The 15,654-nt window shown below is 43.9% G+C and overlaps 1 protein-coding gene across 4 annotated transcripts in view; it reads right to left on the bottom strand.

The window, feature by feature from the left end:
* Window positions 1–15,447, bottom strand: part of REV1 (REV1 DNA directed polymerase) — a 95,590-nt gene extending 80,143 nt beyond the window's left edge. For 2 of the 4 annotated variants that reach the window (XM_084616759.1, XM_084616758.1), the window contains exon 1: window positions 15,283–15,447. Coding sequence is in view for 2 of the 4 variants with exons in the window: in XM_084616760.1 (XP_084472886.1) it covers window positions 14,720–14,880 (161 nt within the window). In the remaining 2 variants the exon portion in view is untranslated. Of the gene's footprint in view, window positions 1–14,719; window positions 14,996–15,282 lie in introns of those variants that run through there. The other 2 variants (XM_084616760.1, XM_084616757.1) reach the window with 2 other exon arrangements.
* Window positions 15,448–15,654: the final 207 nt, after the last annotated feature.

The raw sequence follows: 15,654 nt of genomic DNA, 5'->3' as shown, positions 1-15,654 counted from the left end.
TGAGGTTTATAATAACCCCTTCTTCCAGAAGCTCTATTGACCCCTGAATGGCTCTCTAACCCTTCACAGACCAAATGCAAAGGCGGGACAGAATGTACCACATCTTCCTTTTGTGAAAAGACACCACCGCAACTACCATGAGCGTTAGAAAATGCTGCTACACAAACCACAAACAGAAACTAAGAATTATGATGCTCAGCACTCTTCTGGTCTCTCTCAAATACTTGTGTAACCCACTGGTAAAGCATGTGTTGTATGTCCCTGTATGAACTGGCTCACAGAGAGGATAACACTATACTTTCCCCCAACCAGTAACTCCTACCACTCAAAGGGAAAAGGTACGTGCTGTAGATCTGAAGGTTGTGGGTTCAAACCCTCCTGATTATCCATTTGAGGGGAGAGAATTTATGCATAAGTTAGTGTGAGAACTACAACTGAGCAGGAAACAGTTTTACCACCATATAGAACTCTGAGATTTCAAAAGTTTTCCCATTGTGCATCAGGATGAAACTGAGGCCATAAGTTTTTCACAAAAGGCAAGACAGAGCTGCCTCAGCCCCAGAACAGCCATCAGCCTGGTGGTTATGGCACTTACCTGAAATGTGGGAGACTGAGTTAGTTAGTTCCATGCTCAGCCTGATTTGGTGACTAGAGAGTCACTCTCTCTCCCTGGCCAAATGATTAATTAGTTATACAAGGGGGAAGAGCTCCAGCTGGAGACAGAGACTCTATACCCTGGTAGTTAGAACACACTGTCATAACTGGGACATGGGTAGTCTGACCTACTGGTTGGAACAGGAGCCAGGCTGGGTGAGATACCAAGAGATCAGACTGAGACAGGCCAGAGGGCAAAGCAGGAGTCAGCTGTCGGGAGGCAGGACCAGCAATTAGAAACAGGCAGAAGCAGCCATAAGCAGGGAAAAGCCAATTGCATAGATCATTTCCTGTTCCTGCACTTGGTTTAAATACAAGTAGGGAGACAATCAGACCCCAGGACTGCAGTTGTGGGCGGCAGGTATAATAGGGTCTGCCTCCCCTGGTGCTACTGCAGTCGTCGGACCCCAAGTTGCGGAGTTTGGTGGTGAAGTTTTTGCTTTATTATGCCCCATGCAGGTTCTGTGGCAGCTAAGGAGGCAGTATGTGCTATTCAGCTTCCTGGGTTCATCAGTAATCTCCCTGGACTGCAGAGAGATTACTGAGGAACCCAGGAAGTTGAGTAGCAAATACTGCCTCCTCAGCCACCCCGGAATCAGCATGCGGCATATCAAAAGTATCTCCGAAGAGACGCTTTTCCCTGGGGCGACGTGGGTCTGGGGAGGGGAGGGGAGGGGAGGAGAGGAGAGGAGAGGTGTGTCTGTGGCTGGCCCGAGGCTCTTTCGGGCAGGGGGGCCAGGGGACTGGGCTTTGACTGGCCCAGGGCTCCTCTGTGATCAGGACTGTAGCTGGTACGGGGTTCTTGCACTGAATGTGGGGGTGGGCAGAAGGGGCAGAGCTGGGGGCTAGCCTCCCCAAAGGGGGGCTCCACCCATTGCCCATGACTAGAGTGCTCTGTCAGAGTTCAGCTTCTAGTTTTGCCAACTGTTAGCAGCTCACTGGGTGGCAGGGTGAAACTGACTAGCTCCTACAAGCCCTTTGGGCCAGCATTCAAGAACTATGGTCCCCGACCCACTCATCTGGGATGTGGGACACCTCGGTCCAAGTCTCTGGTCTGAATCAGGCAGAGTTGGGACTTCAGCGCAAAGTCTCCCACAGGCTGAGTACCCTAACCATCAGGCTATTGGCTATCTTTGGTTGGTTGCATGTTTGCTCTCTCTCTGGTTTTGACTAGAAATTCCATCCTGGACCTACAAAAGTTTCACTGAAACTGGTATGTTCCCAGGAACTGTTTCAGTGAATTGGCGTTTTCCAACTAAAAAGGATTCATTAGAAAATTCATAACTAGCTCTAGTAAGGAGTCTGGAGTAATTGTTGGAATGATTTTATACTCCAATACAACGTATGCAGAAGTGAACTGGGTTTTGTGTTAATATTAAGGCTGTCGATTAATCACAGTTAACTCACGCGATTAACTCAAAAATATGAATCACAATTCATCACAGTTTTAATTGCACTGTTAAGCAATAGAATACCAATTGAAATTTATTTTTATTTTTGGATGTTTTTCTACATTTTCAAATATATTGTTTTAAATTACAACACAGAATAGAAAGCATACACTGCTCACTTTATATTATTTTTATTACAAATATTTGCACTGTAAAAAACAATAAAAAATGGTATTTTTCAATTCACCTCATCCATAATGCAACCTCTTTATGGTGAAGGTGCAACTTACAAATGTAGACTTTTTTTGTTACATAACTGCCCTCAGAAACAAACAATGTAAAACTTTAGAGCCTACAAGTCCACTCAGTCCTACTTCTTATTCAGCCAATCCCTAAAACAAACAAGTTTGTTTACATTTACGGGAGATAATGCTGCTGGCTTCTTATTTACAATGTCACCAGAAAGTGAGAATAGGTGTTTGCATGGCACTTTTGTAGCAGGCACTGTTAAGTATTTACATGCCAGATATGCTAAACATTTGTATGCCCCTTCATGCTTCAGCTCCCATTCCAGAGAACACGCTTCCATGCTGATGACTCTCATTTAAAAAAAAAAAATGAGTTAATTAAATTTTGACTGAACTTCCTGGGGTAGAATAGCATGTCTCCTGCTGTTTTACCCGAATTCTGCCATGTATTTCATATTATAGCTGTCTTGAATGATAACCCAGCACATATTGTTCATTTAAAGAACACTTTCACTGCAGATCTGACAAAACGCAAAGAAGGTACCAATGTGAGATTTCTAAAGATAGCTACAGCACTCAGCCCAAGGTTTAAGAATCTGAAGTGCCTTCCAAAATCTGAGAGCGATGAGATGTGGAGCATGCTTTCAGAAGTCTTAAAAGAGCAAAACTCTGATATGGAAACTATAGAACCCGAACCATCAAAAAAGAAAATCAATCTTCTGCTGGTGGCATCTGACTCAGATGATGAAAGTGAACATGCATTGCTCTGCGCTGCTTTGGATCGTTATCAAGCAGAACCCATCATAAGCATGGACGCATGTCCTCTGGAATGGTGGTTGAAGATGAAGGGATATATGACCTTCAGCACATCTGGCATGTAAATATCTTGCAATGCCGGCTACAACAGTGCCTTGTGAACGTCTGTTCTCACTTTCAGGTGACACTGTAAACGAGAAGCAGGCAGCATCATCTCCTGCAAATGTAAACAAACTTGTTTGGCTGAGTGACTGGCTGAATAAGTAGGACTGAGTGCACTTGTAGGCTCTAAAGTTTTACACTGTTTTGTTTCTGAATGCAGTTTTTTGTACATAATTCTACATTTGTAACTTCAATTTGCATTACAGTACTTGTATGAGGTGAATTGAAAAATATGGTTTCTTTTGTTTTTTAATGCACAAATATTTGTAAGCAAAAATATAAGGTGAGCGCTGTATACTTTGTATTGTGCTGTAACTGAAATCATTATATTTGAAAATGTAGAAAACACCCAAAAATATTTAAATAAATGGATTTCTATTGTTTAATCTCACGATCAATCACGATTAATTTTTTTAATTGCTTGATGGCCCTAGCCAATATTTGTTTTACTGTGGCATTTTTAGTATTTGTGTTTTGGTTAATGAGAGCTGTTCCTTTAAGAACAGGGTGCAGCACTTTATTATATTATGCATTAAAGACTGAGAGCAACGTGTAGGAGATTGTCCGTTTGTCCACACTGGAAGACTGTGCCTGAGTAACTCCAAAAAGGTCACAATACATTTGGTAAATTTATTATTCTAGAATGCATGCCTCCTTTCTGAGGCTGTAACATTAGCACTTGTGGGAGACTGGATGCCTCGCGACATTGCTAATGAGCTACAGAACCTTTCATCTGTAGCTGACCACTTTGAATTCAGCTCAGCAAGGATTAAAAATTGTTTTCATCTAATGGATGTTTTGTGGCCCTATATGCGTTTCATGGCTCTCAGTTCCAGCTCCCACCTCACAAACCCATCACTGGCAAGCACACTGTCTTACGATGCATTTGTACAATGCCAAGCACAATGGAGTCTCATTCTTGGTTGTGTCTTCTAGCAAGAGCTCCTGCAGCAGGGGACAAAATTGTGTTACAATACATTTTTGAGTGTTAGTAACCCTAAAACATTGAGGGATGGGGCAACTGGAGTTTAAAATCAGCTTACACGCCAACATATAATGCGGGGAGGAGGGAGGAACGGGATGACACAGACAATTAAAAAAAAACTTTTCAGGATGTTTGAAGTTCTTGGATTGACAATATCATTTTATAACAAAATGAACTCTAAACTTGATGACCTGATACTGTTAGAGTAGTTTGAGCTGATTTTAGGAGGGAATGACCTCTAATACCATTAGAGTCATTTGCAACTGCAAGCAGTTGCTGATGTCAGGGCCAGTCAGGCAATTTTAATCCAATCAATCCCTGACTACTAGTGTTTTAACCATATCTGTATAAAAATTACATGCCTAGAACTGGCTGACTAAAAAACATTGGAAAAGTTTCTGGACCATGAACTGCCACTTTCTGGGGGAGGGTGTGGAAGGGGAGAGAGAGTTTGGAGTAAGAAGGCCAACAAGCCTTAATCAAAAGATAAAACTGAAGACCCTCGATGAAGAATAAAGCATGTGACACAAAACAGTAAGCTAAGGAGTATGAGAAGTCAATAGTAAAACTCACTTTCCAGAATCTATGAAAAGCTGATCCATAGTCTTGTGTCAGAAAAGTGAAATGTTGTGTAATTTGCAAAAATCATGAGTAGTAAAGCCCTTTAAAATTAATTCCCTATATGTACATGACTGCTCATGTGAAATACACGGTAGCAGGAAATGTCATTTTGTCCCAAGAAACTCCTATTACTACATTGCTCCAGAAAATGCAACTTGAGGAGATACAGAAGTTCTACACAGTGTTGCTAAATATAATATCAATTTCTGAGATTTTGAAATTGTCTTCAGTTTGCAATCTGCAGGCCAAAATGGCCTTAATCTTGGATCAAACTAAGTTAACACCTAAGAAGTGAAAGATTTTTAGATACAAGTGTCACAGTTCATGACAACTGCACCTGTATTCTCCCCCTCCCCCCCGATGTCCAGCATGGGCACCCACTCTATGTTTCTCAGCTGTCACCTCTCTTGGGAGAAGGCCAATCTCTCTCTCCTTTCTGAACTGTGGTTGCACAGTTTCCTGCCTACACTGTGTTATTCCTAGCAAACCAACCTTAGTCAGCCCAGCCTCTGTGCTTTGTAACTCTTCAAAAAGTTATGAACAACATAACTGCAAACAGTTATGAGTTACCACACATTTATTCTTAAAATGAAAGGATTACAGACCAAACATATTAAAACCAATAAAAGAAACAATGCACATGCTAAAAAGCTTATCAGAGGTCACCCCAACTCCAAATGGTAGGTGTCAATCCCTCCAAGCCTTCCATAAGCACTTGGGGTCACCCCCTTAGACAGAACGTTCTGTCCATTTGCTGGATCAAAAAGACGACCCTGAGTCAGTTTAAACTCAATATATTATCTAAAAGGCCTCTCTTTACCAGATGGTCTCTGGAGACTCCAGTCTGAACTAGTATACAAGAGCCTCTCCAGCTAGAAGGTGTTGCAACCTGAGTGATTTTGCCTAATCACCCCCCACTGTTGTTGACTACAGGAGGGCTGTGGCCACGCTCCAACCCCTCATGGAAATACATAAAATCCCTGGCTCACAATGATACATACACTTAATACGGTAATATCTCCCAAAGATATTGTAGGAAATTGTCATATTTGTCACAGCAAGCAATTATAAAGTCTTACACAAGTGTCTCACACGAATACAGAAAGCTAGGTTTATTACTGTGTTTGCTGATGGAGCCATACACAGGTCTGTTGTTGAACAAGTATCTGTGTGCATCAGCATTGTACATTATGACAGCACATTTGGAATCGGGGACAACTGATTGTGATACACAAAGAATAAAAGCAACTTTAGGAATTGTGGGGATGAATACATAACAGCTCAAGTCAACATGAGTCAGGCTGAAAATAGATGGCGCAGCAGTGAATACAGGCTGCTCATATGTTGTGCAGGCCACGTTTAGACAAGATACTAATTTTATTGTTGTGCACTACATCCAACTCTTACATCCTCCAAAACACAAGCACGCCGGACTCATTCTAAGACCAACTGGCAATGTCTCACTGCCCTCTAGGAACAGTGTTTCTGATCATTGCTAGTCAATCAGCTTCGGAGCTCATCACAACTGTAGCTGTTTAACCAGCAGCAGCTTTCTTCTGTTCCTTGGGACATCAGCTTGAGTTTCAACAGAGTTTTGTTTTTTCCTCTATTCCCCTTGTTTCCCAGTCCCACAAGTGGCTCTTCCCAGCAATTCCTTTTAATACTTTTAGTTACTTGGCTCGATTAGTCTTTGAGTTGAAGAGTCAGCAGCTCCTTCAGGTAAGGACATGGCTTGCCACTGCCACAATTCATAGGCACAGAATTCAACATACTGTGGTTGATTAGCTTCATAATTTCCCTCATGTATTCATATTCTTTTGGGATTTAGCAATGTGATGGCCTCAAAGCTTTGCCAGAACTATTGCCTTCTCAGTACAGTGTGCCTCTATGCTTACTTTGAAGTGTTGCGTTCCCATCCTAACTTACTAGTTTCAGGACCTTCTCTCAGCACATGGAAATTATTTCTGTCTGATATTCTCTTCCAGATTCAACTGAAGTGATGTTCAGAGGCACCAAGTTCCTCGAGGTTATACAGTGGTCTCTGTCTTGGGGACACCACCTTATTCTCTTTGGAGAAAGCAGAGCTCCTCAGATCTCAAGGCCTCCAAATGACAAGTCAAGTCTCAATCATTCGTGGCCTGGAGAGGTCTGAAGGTGTCTACCTTGAAGCAGATGCCTAAATCAGCATCCAGAGCACAGCCACATCTTTGCTTTGTGGAGATGGATGCAGGAAGGCCTTAAGTTAAAAGTAGCCTTCCTCTGGATAAAACACATGACTTACAGCTTTCCTGGGTGCCATCTTCAAGTATAACTTTTATGTATACTATTTCTCTTCTCCCACTCCTTCAACACCCTCTTCTCAAGCCATTCATACTTTTAAACAGTTTCTGATTTGCCTTCTCTTGATGGCAGACAGGTCCAAGCAAGTAGATTCGCTCCTGCCATTTTTTGTGTGAAGAAGGGAGGAATGTTTTAAGCCAGTGTGGCTGAATCCTTTCTCCTTTCTGTATGAGAAAGAAATATAAATGAGAGAACCTTTCTAAAATGATGACAGTTGACAGCTGCTGGTCATTCAACAGATTAAAAGGAGTGTGCACTACAACTTATTTTCAAATGGGGAACACATTGCTGAAGATCCTAAATTTAGCTCATCAGATCTGGAAGCCCAAATATAAAGATGGTGCATGTTGTATTTAAAGCATGGGAGGTTATGGTGTTTCTGCTTGCTTTTTACATTAGAGATAACAATAAATGGTCCTGGTTTTGCTTGAGGACTTTTTCCCCAGTTTATTTAATGTAGGCATTTAACAAAATTGTGTGTGACCAGTTTCACTGCTCTCCTCTCTAGTTAAGTTTCTCCTTTACAAGAAATCAGAAAAACATTTAAAATCACTTAAAATAATTTTTTAAAAGAAGTTTCATGGTGTCAGTAGAGGAGGTTTTTGAAACAAACTGATAAATCAAACAGTAATAAGTCACCAGAACCAGATGGTATTCACTCTTACATCTGAAGGAACTCTAAGATAATATTGCAAAACTACTAATTGTGGCATCCAACCTATTGCTTAAATCAGCCTCTGTACCATATAAGTGGAAGACACCTAATGTAACACCTATTTTTAAAAGGCGATCCAGGCAACTACAGGCCAGTAAGCCTAAGTTCAGTATCAGACAAACTGGTTTAAAACTATAGTAAAGAACAGAATTATCAGACACACAGATGAACACAATATGTTGGGGAAGAGTCAACACAGCTTTTGAAAAGGGAAATCATGCCTCACCAATCTATTACAATTATTTGGGTGGAGGAGGGTCAACAAATATGTGGACAAGGGTGATCAAATGGATACAGTGTACTTGAACTTTCAGAAAGCCTTTGACAAGGTCCCTCACCAAAGGCTCTTAAGCAAAGTAGACAGCCATGGGATAAGAAGGAAAGTCCTCTGATGGATCAGTACCTGGTTAAAAGACAAGAAATAAAGAGTAGGAATAAATGGCCAGTTTTTACAGTGGAGAGGGGTAAATAATAGGGTCCTCCAAGGATCTGTACTGGGTCTTGTGCTGTTCAGCATATTCATACATGATCTGGAAAAAGGGGTAAACCATGAGATGGGTAAGAGTTACAAAGGGATCTTACAAAACTATGTGACTGGGCAACAATGGCAGATGAAATTCAATATCGATAAGTGCAAAAAAGTGTACATTGGAAAAATAATCCCAACTATACATACAAAATGATGGGTGTAAGTTAGCTGTCACCACTCAAGAAAGATTTCAGAGTCATCGTGGATAGTTCTTGGAAAACATCTACTCAATGTGCAACAGCAGTCGAAAAAGCCAACAGAATGCTGGGAAACATTAGGAAAGGGTAGATATGATGACAAAAAATATCACAATATCATTACATAACTCCATGGTGTGCCCACACCTTGAATACTTTGTGCAGTTCTAGTCACCTCATCTCAAAAAATATCTATTAAAATTGGAAAAGTACAGAGAAGGGCAACAAAAATGACATGGGGTATGGAACAGCTTCCACGTGAGAAGAGGTTAAAAGGACTGGGACTGTTCAACTTAGAAAAAGAAATGACTAAGAGGGATGGGGGGATATAATACAGGTCTATAAAATCATGAATGGTGTAGAGAAAGTGAATAAGGAATTATTTACCCTTTCACATGACACAAGAACCAGTGGTCACCCAATGAAATTAACAGACAGCAGGTTTAAAACAAATACAAAGAAGTACAGTAGACATTTGTTTGCATCAACACCTTGTAAGAGCAACTTTTCACCTGGGAACACTTTCCCTACTGTGTATTGTCCACTTGCTAACAGCAACATAGTCACCACATAAGAGCAACACTTGTGACATTGTGACATCACCTCCAGGGGTACAGATTGGGGGGGGCTTTTAGGGTACCCCCAAATTGCATACTCCATCTCCATTCCCCTCCTGACCTGGACCTTCAGCACCATGCACACAGCCCCATCTACTTGCTCTGCCTGACAGAGCCTGTGTGGAGAGCATGTGTAGCAAGGAGTTTGAGGAGAGGGTCTGGAAGAGATTTTCAGGGTGGGGAGAAGCTGGGGTCAGGGGAGCAGCAGAGGTGCAGCTCAAAGGTTTCCTCCTCCCTTCCTCAGCATCTGGCTTGCAAGCAGCAATAGGCTGGGTTGTGTTTGCTATTTTGCAGTGGGGAGTATCAGGACCCCCCTCCCAACACTGACCAGTCCCCTCCATCTCGGTTGCCAGTGGCGGGGTGTGGCTGTGCTGTTTTGCAGTGGGTGGTCAGGGGACCTCGCTCCCCAGGGCACTTACCTGTCTCCTTCCCCACTCCCAACTCTGCTGTCCATGCTAGGAGCCACCCCCACCTTGCAGGCTGCACAGGGTGCCCTCCCCAGCCACCCTTCCCTCCCTCACCAGGGTGGAGCATGAAGCTGCCAGCAAGAGTATCCTCAGCCTGTTGGCAGCCTGGCTTGCTCAGCCATTCTTCCAACTGGGGGCTCCCCTGCCAAATCTGGGGTTCCCCTACCCCATACTCCTCAATTCCCTCCCACAACATGGCTGACCCACCCCTTCCAAAATGCTCTTAACTCTTCATAGGCCTTTGGTCAGATGACACTCCCCATAACAGCAACAGCTGCTTAGGAGCAACATAGAAAAAGGGCACCAATATGACAAGTGTTTACTGTATTTCTTCGCACAACAGGAACTCGTTGCTAGGGGATAGTGTGAAGGCCAAAAGCATAACTGGGTTCAAAAAAAGAATTAGATAAGTTCAAGGATAGGTCCATCAGTGGGTATTAGACAAAATGGTCAGTAGGGATGTAAAATACTAAATGGTTAAACAGTTAACCGGTAAGCATTAGTCTTACCCATTACCCAACCCTAACCGTTAGCTCCCAGCCCCGGCCGACCAGCCGACTCTCGCCCTTCTCTTTAATTGGTTAACTGTTTAAAATATATCATTTTAATTTTTTAAATGGATAACTTTTAAAATGGATATTTACACCCCTAATGGTCAGGAATGCAACCCCATGCTCTGGGTGTCCCTAAGCCTCTGACTGCCAGAATCTGGGACTAGATGATAAGGGAGGGATCACACAATAATTGCCTTGTTCTGTTCATTCTCTTTGAATCGTCTGGCACTGGCCACTGTCAGAAGACAGGATACTGAGCTAGATGGATCATTGGTCTGGCCCAATACTGCCATTCTTATAATATTTAAAGTCTGCTTTATTAGAAACAGTTTTTAAATTGGACAATTCCAGAAATGCAACTCAACAGCATCTCCTTAAATAGTCTGAATAAAAATGGCTTCTGCTCTCAATGTTTACTCTCAATATTTACTCATGTTTACTTCTGCTCTCAATGTTTACTAATGTTTTATCTGTCCGTCCTGTCCAGTCCAAGAAAACCACTGTGACTCAAATTTATAATGTAAAACACGAACAGATAAAACAAATCTTCCAGAACACTTTTTACATAATACAGCAGAAACAAACAAACATGCATCACACCCAAATGGCACAAAATGACCATCCATCTTTGCAGGGCATCTTTAAGGAGGACCTTGCAATCATCTGGCGCTATGAGGCATGCTGCCATCTGTGTATCTTATTCTTCCCAAAGTCTTCTAAGATGGAATAACAGTTTTGGTATCTCTGGGTTCAGTGCAAAGGACAGTCCACCTCTTCTGCCAACCCATCCAATAGGGTCCTAAGAGTTCAATTTTTAAGGGTTCAGGCAAATGAATTCCACAGAGTCGATGTGCAGAGATAGTACTAAGTGGCCCAGATCTGAGGAAGCCCTTTTCTTGGCAGGACTCCCAGGCTCTAGGGAAACTGACCTCATGGACCAACCCACATGCCCAAATGCTAGCAGAGCTCTCCCTCCTGGTACAGAGCCATGAGGAAGAAGTCAGTTGCACCCTTCCCAAATCCCAGAGTCTCTGGTGCTCTTTAGAAGAGGATATATGGAATGACCTTTCTTTTGTGCAAACCCTTTCAGTCTGTAAAGCCACTGCAGCTTTGGCATTATGATTTTCTGAGCCACATTAGTAGTTGGACAGTCCCCTTTAAAAGGAGACTTTCTTGAAACTGTATTTGACAGTCTCTTTCATTAAAAGAGATCATCTTTCTGTGCTCAATGGGAAAAAGACACGCACAACTCACAGTTCATAGCCAAGTGAAGTCACTGTTCATGACCACTTGAGGAAGGAAAACTGTGCGTGCAAGAAAAACATTTTTAGAGAAAGTTCATCTTCTTCTAAACTGGATCCAACACTGACAGCAACTAGAATATAATCCAAAGTTCTAAATTAATTCCCTTTCCTGTGCCCTGCAACAAAATCATTAATAATACAAGTTGCAGTAAGACCAAAAAAAAAAAAAAAAAAAAGTTAAAAAGGAAAGTTTTTGCTTTCGCTGAAATGTAAGAAAAGGAACTGGGGACCATTATGGAGCAGTGGTGCTGTTTATACCCTCAATCCCAGGCTGGGTAGAAGCTTGAGGGATGCGTGCATGTGCTTACAGGATCCATCAAATTCTGGGATCCAAGGCAGTCTCTCTCTGTTTCTGCTAAAATGGTCATGCTTGAATATGTGCCTGATGCAGTATTTTTTCATCTGCTATTAGTTTCCACATTGCCAGGATTACTGTAATCTCCTATCCTCCATAAATCAAGAAGGTAGCTGAATTCAGACAAGCCAGATAAGGAAGTACCCCTGGAGTTGTGATTTGACCAGATATCAATGGTTAGGGGACATGGTGAACATACAAAGACACAAAAACCCAAGTAGTGCAGTCAGCTCTCTTTTCTTATAGAGAAGCAGTCTGGTTTACAGTCTCAGGACTGTGGCATACATAAACTACCAAGTGGGAGACTCAAAACTTTAGAATAACAAGTAAGCACTGGTCTACAGTACAAACTTATTTCGATATAACTACATTGCTCAGCGCTTCTGGACAAAGTTACCACCTGATGAGGAGGTGGCGTACCTACACCCAACAGGAGAAGCTTTTCCATCAGGATAGGTAGCAATGCAGCTGTAAGTGCAGACAAGCCCTAAGTTTCACAAGTCACTATTTTTGAACCTCCTCAGAGTCAAATTTTGCAGTGACCACAATATGACCGTGGATTGCCTCAGCAAGTCAATTAGATCAGAAAGAGTGAAGCTCATCCAATTTATATACCAAGATCAAATAGCCACAATGTGCAACTCCAAAGCAGTGACACTCTTCAGTCAGTTTTGAGAACAGAGGCCTATAGTGGATGTGCTCCACAACCCATGGAATTTAAAGCTACCTTGTACATTCCCTGCTCCTGAAGAAGCTGGCAAGTGGAAAGACCAGTTCTCCCCCAGGCCCATACACTATTATTTTGGGTTTCTACGCGATGATTGCCAATGCACCATCCTTAAACATAGCTGGCAGCACATAACAAGAATCCTCCATTCCTGACAATATTAGTATTTACAATTGCAATATTGTCTGCTTTCCAAAATGGAGAAGACAGGCACAACGATGTACAGGAAGTGCTACGTAATTTTTTTTCAGTGAAAACGCTAGAGCAACTCATATAATGTATTTACATAGGGTCCCACAAAAGTCATCTTCCTTGCATGGTGCTCAGGCCATTTCTTTGCCCTCTTGCCTTCTCCATTCAAGTTGCTCTCCCTCACAGCCCTGAACAATTCATGGCAGTTCTCATTTTTTCTGCTCCCTTTCCTCTTATTCTGCTGCTCCGCCTGGAGAGCACAGAACTACCACCCGACTGGTCCCAATAGTATTCCGTTAATGGAAAAATTTCAGTATTATGAGATTTAGTTCCCTCCCTACACATCTACTACCCAAAACTACTGCTAATAGGAGTCAGGAGCTCTCAAAAAGGAAAATATATCTGTCATTAATTTTTTTTTTTGGCAAATATCTAATTCAAAGAGGGAAAAATATTCTCCTTCATAAAATTACTACTATTCAACAAAGATTAAATTGGGAAAACGTATGGTGGGATCAAGCACATTTATCTTTCACTAATTGCCGAGGACAAGTGAATTTAGGTTTTTTTTGGGGGGGGGGGGGGGCTCACTGTGGTAACTAAGTTTCTCTACCTGCTGCAAATCCTATTTTTATACTTATTGGCCTAACTCTTAATATTTGTTCCTTAGAGTAGCTGAAACAGTAGCCAGATGAAAAATCTGACATGACACTTCTCTAGACCAGTACCTTCTAGGTCAAGGGAGTCAGCAGCAAGATAGCCTGAAGCCCAGTGCCCAGAGACACAGTGTTATGCCCCACAATATATCTATATTTCATTGGTCAATGGGAAGAAAAAATTAAATAGACCATCCAGAAAGCCCTGATCACTACTATATTTGACCAATAATGCAGGGAATAGCGATCTACTGAATAACATTGAAGACAAAAGTTCTATCCGCAAGAAGACAGACATTTTACTACAAAGGCTCTAAATAAACCATTTTTTGTTACCTGAATTCTTACAGCTTAAAAACATACATGTGAATAATTAAAGATTCTTAACTACTTTGCACAAGCCAAGAACAAGGCAGGTACTGTAAGGAGTTTGTTTCCTAATGCTGCCCTACCAATGACCTCCAATTTGACAGGGAGGAATTATTCACTAACAAGTTAAGAGATTCAGTCAAATAAGCCAGTGAAAGAAAGGGATGGAACAAAAGACCAGTGTGATGTGGGGCCACTAACAACACACTTGAGACAAGATAGCAAAGGAAGAGGTCTGCAGAGATTTTGCATTTGTATGTTAATTATCTTGACTCTTAATAGACTAGTCTCTGGAATAGTTCTATGTTAACTATGACCTCTGGCAGCTACTGGTAATTAAACCACCTCTACATGAGCTTATTTTTCTACACATTTTGGACAGCATAACTACTATCAATAGTCTCCTGCTTTTTTGTACTATGCAATTGAATTTTCACATTAGACCTGTCTCTTAAATCGACACACAAAGTAAAAAGGAAAGGAAAAGTGCTTCAAGAACAAACATCTGTATCTTATCTACAAACACACCCAAAGAATCTTATCTTTCATTATTTGGTAGTATTTTAGACATGCGCAGCAACACACTAAAAACGATGAAATCTTGCAGTGTCCGATTTATGTCAACAAACCTAGACGCTCAGCACTGACCACTCTTAGCTTCCACAACCCCCCCTCCCCATTTAAGAGTAACAATGCGCATTTTTTCTCATCAGCTGTTGCTTACTATCCTGGGTCGATTCACTGCTAAGGCGGTAGCAAAACAAGGCAGCACGGTGAGCGGGGGAGAGTGGCGTCAGGAAACACACCGAGCGCGTACGGACACACTGCGAGCCTGCATTCCCACAGGCAGACCCCTTCCTTCCAGCTATGCCACACTTACACAGGCTCATCGCCGGGACGGGCAGGCGGGGAAGCCGCGGACAGAGGCACGCTGCTCCCGCTCGGGGCCCGGACGCGTGGGTGCTGCGGAACGGGGGTGGCTAGCCCATGCCACGGGCTCTTCTCCTCCTCCTCCTCCCCGCACTGCCCCTGTGCTGGCATCCGGGCGCTAGCCGGGCTGCACCACTCCGGCTCTGCCCTGGCCAGTGTTGTGTCTGAGGCAGAGGCCCCATGTGACACGGACGGGTGCAAGGTGGGGGGTCTGCGTGACCCAGACAGGCAGGTTTAACAGCAGCAGCACGCCCGACCAAGTTGCAGCTCGCGCGCCCCTCCCCCGCCGACCCCTCCCCGCGCGGGCAACTGCGGGGCGGTTACGCGGCCCCGCACCCGCCTCCTGCAGCTGCTGCGGGCGGGCGCGCGCGCGCGCGGGCCGCGCCGGAGTCACTGGCAGTTGGGGGCAGGCCGCGGGCCCGGCCGCCTCTCCACGCGCTGGGCGCTCATGGGGCCGGAATGCACCGCGCGGGGAAGGGGCCCGCTCGCTCGCTCAGCCGCCCCGCGGCTCACCTGTCGCCGCGTCTGCCAGACGCGCATTCCCAGGCGGCGGCGCCTGCCCGGCCGGGCCGTGTAGGGGCTTCACATCGCGCTCCCCCTCCCGCCCGCTTCGCTTCGCTTCGCTCCTCTTCTCTCCTCTCAGACAAGCCCGGCCCGCGCCTCTCGGTGTCCCCAGCTCCTCCCGCCCACCCCGTTCTTCCTGTGAACGCGTCACACACGGCGCGAGAGAGTCTCGCGCCACCAACCGCCGCACGGTCAACAAGCCTCGCGCCGGCCACGCAGGGCTCCCCCTAGCGGCGCGCGCCCCTGAGAAGTCGCGTGCAGCGCAGCCGCCACCGCCGAGAGGACTCCTAGGCACGTGACCGTCTGGAAAGCGGGCCAAAA

This window comes from Lepidochelys olivacea (assembly GCF_965140295.1).
Source record: "Lepidochelys olivacea isolate rLepOli2 genome assembly, chromosome: 1".
Classification (NCBI taxonomy): domain Eukaryota; kingdom Metazoa; phylum Chordata; order Testudines; family Cheloniidae; genus Lepidochelys; species Lepidochelys olivacea.
Note: the sequence above shows the minus strand (reverse complement) of the source record. Positions and strands in the feature narration are given on the sequence as shown.